General features: G+C 57.1%; 1 protein-coding gene across 1 annotated transcript; it reads left to right on the forward strand.

Moving 5' to 3' along the window:
• Window positions 1-200: 200 nt before the first annotated feature.
• LDBPK_180600 (hypothetical protein) lies at window positions 201-476 on the forward strand (the record flags this gene model as incomplete). Its single annotated transcript, XM_003860026.1, has 1 exon — window positions 201-476. The coding sequence occupies one exon, from the start codon at window positions 201-203 to the stop codon at window positions 474-476; it is 276 nt and encodes a 91-aa protein (XP_003860074.1).

Consider the following 476-nt stretch of genomic DNA (forward strand, 5'->3'; position numbering starts at 1 on the left):
TGCGGTGTTCCACGGCATTACAGTTGTTTCGCATTCGACCTGCATCTCCTACTGCAGAGCTCTTGTTTTTGACCGGCTGCCTGCTGCCCGCGCTCCTCCCATGGCCTCCCCGGTCGTCTTCACCAGGACCTTTTCATATATCTTTTCGGCTCTCCGTGTTGCTGTTAATCGTCTTTCTTTGTTTTCGTACTGTGTGCTGCATGTCGTGTGGTCTCGCCTTCTCATGTCCTCCTACCAAGCCGTCGCCGCTCCGCCCTGTTGAATGCCCTCGGCGCTTTTCTCGCTCTGTGCTGTCCATCGTTCTTCTCCGGACGTTTGATTGTCTGAAGACAAGCGCAGGCGAGCGCGAGAAGCATCAAGGCGGCTGTTCGCCTCGTGGCGTGGGGAAGGTGGCCAGAAGGAGAGGGGCCCACGAGCGAGCCGCGACCGCGTGGGGACTGATAGAAATGCAACGATGCCTACTCACGAAAAGTTGA

Source organism: Leishmania donovani, chromosome 18 (genome assembly GCF_000227135.1).
Source record: "Leishmania donovani BPK282A1 complete genome, chromosome 18".
Classification (NCBI taxonomy): domain Eukaryota; phylum Euglenozoa; class Kinetoplastea; order Trypanosomatida; family Trypanosomatidae; genus Leishmania; species Leishmania donovani.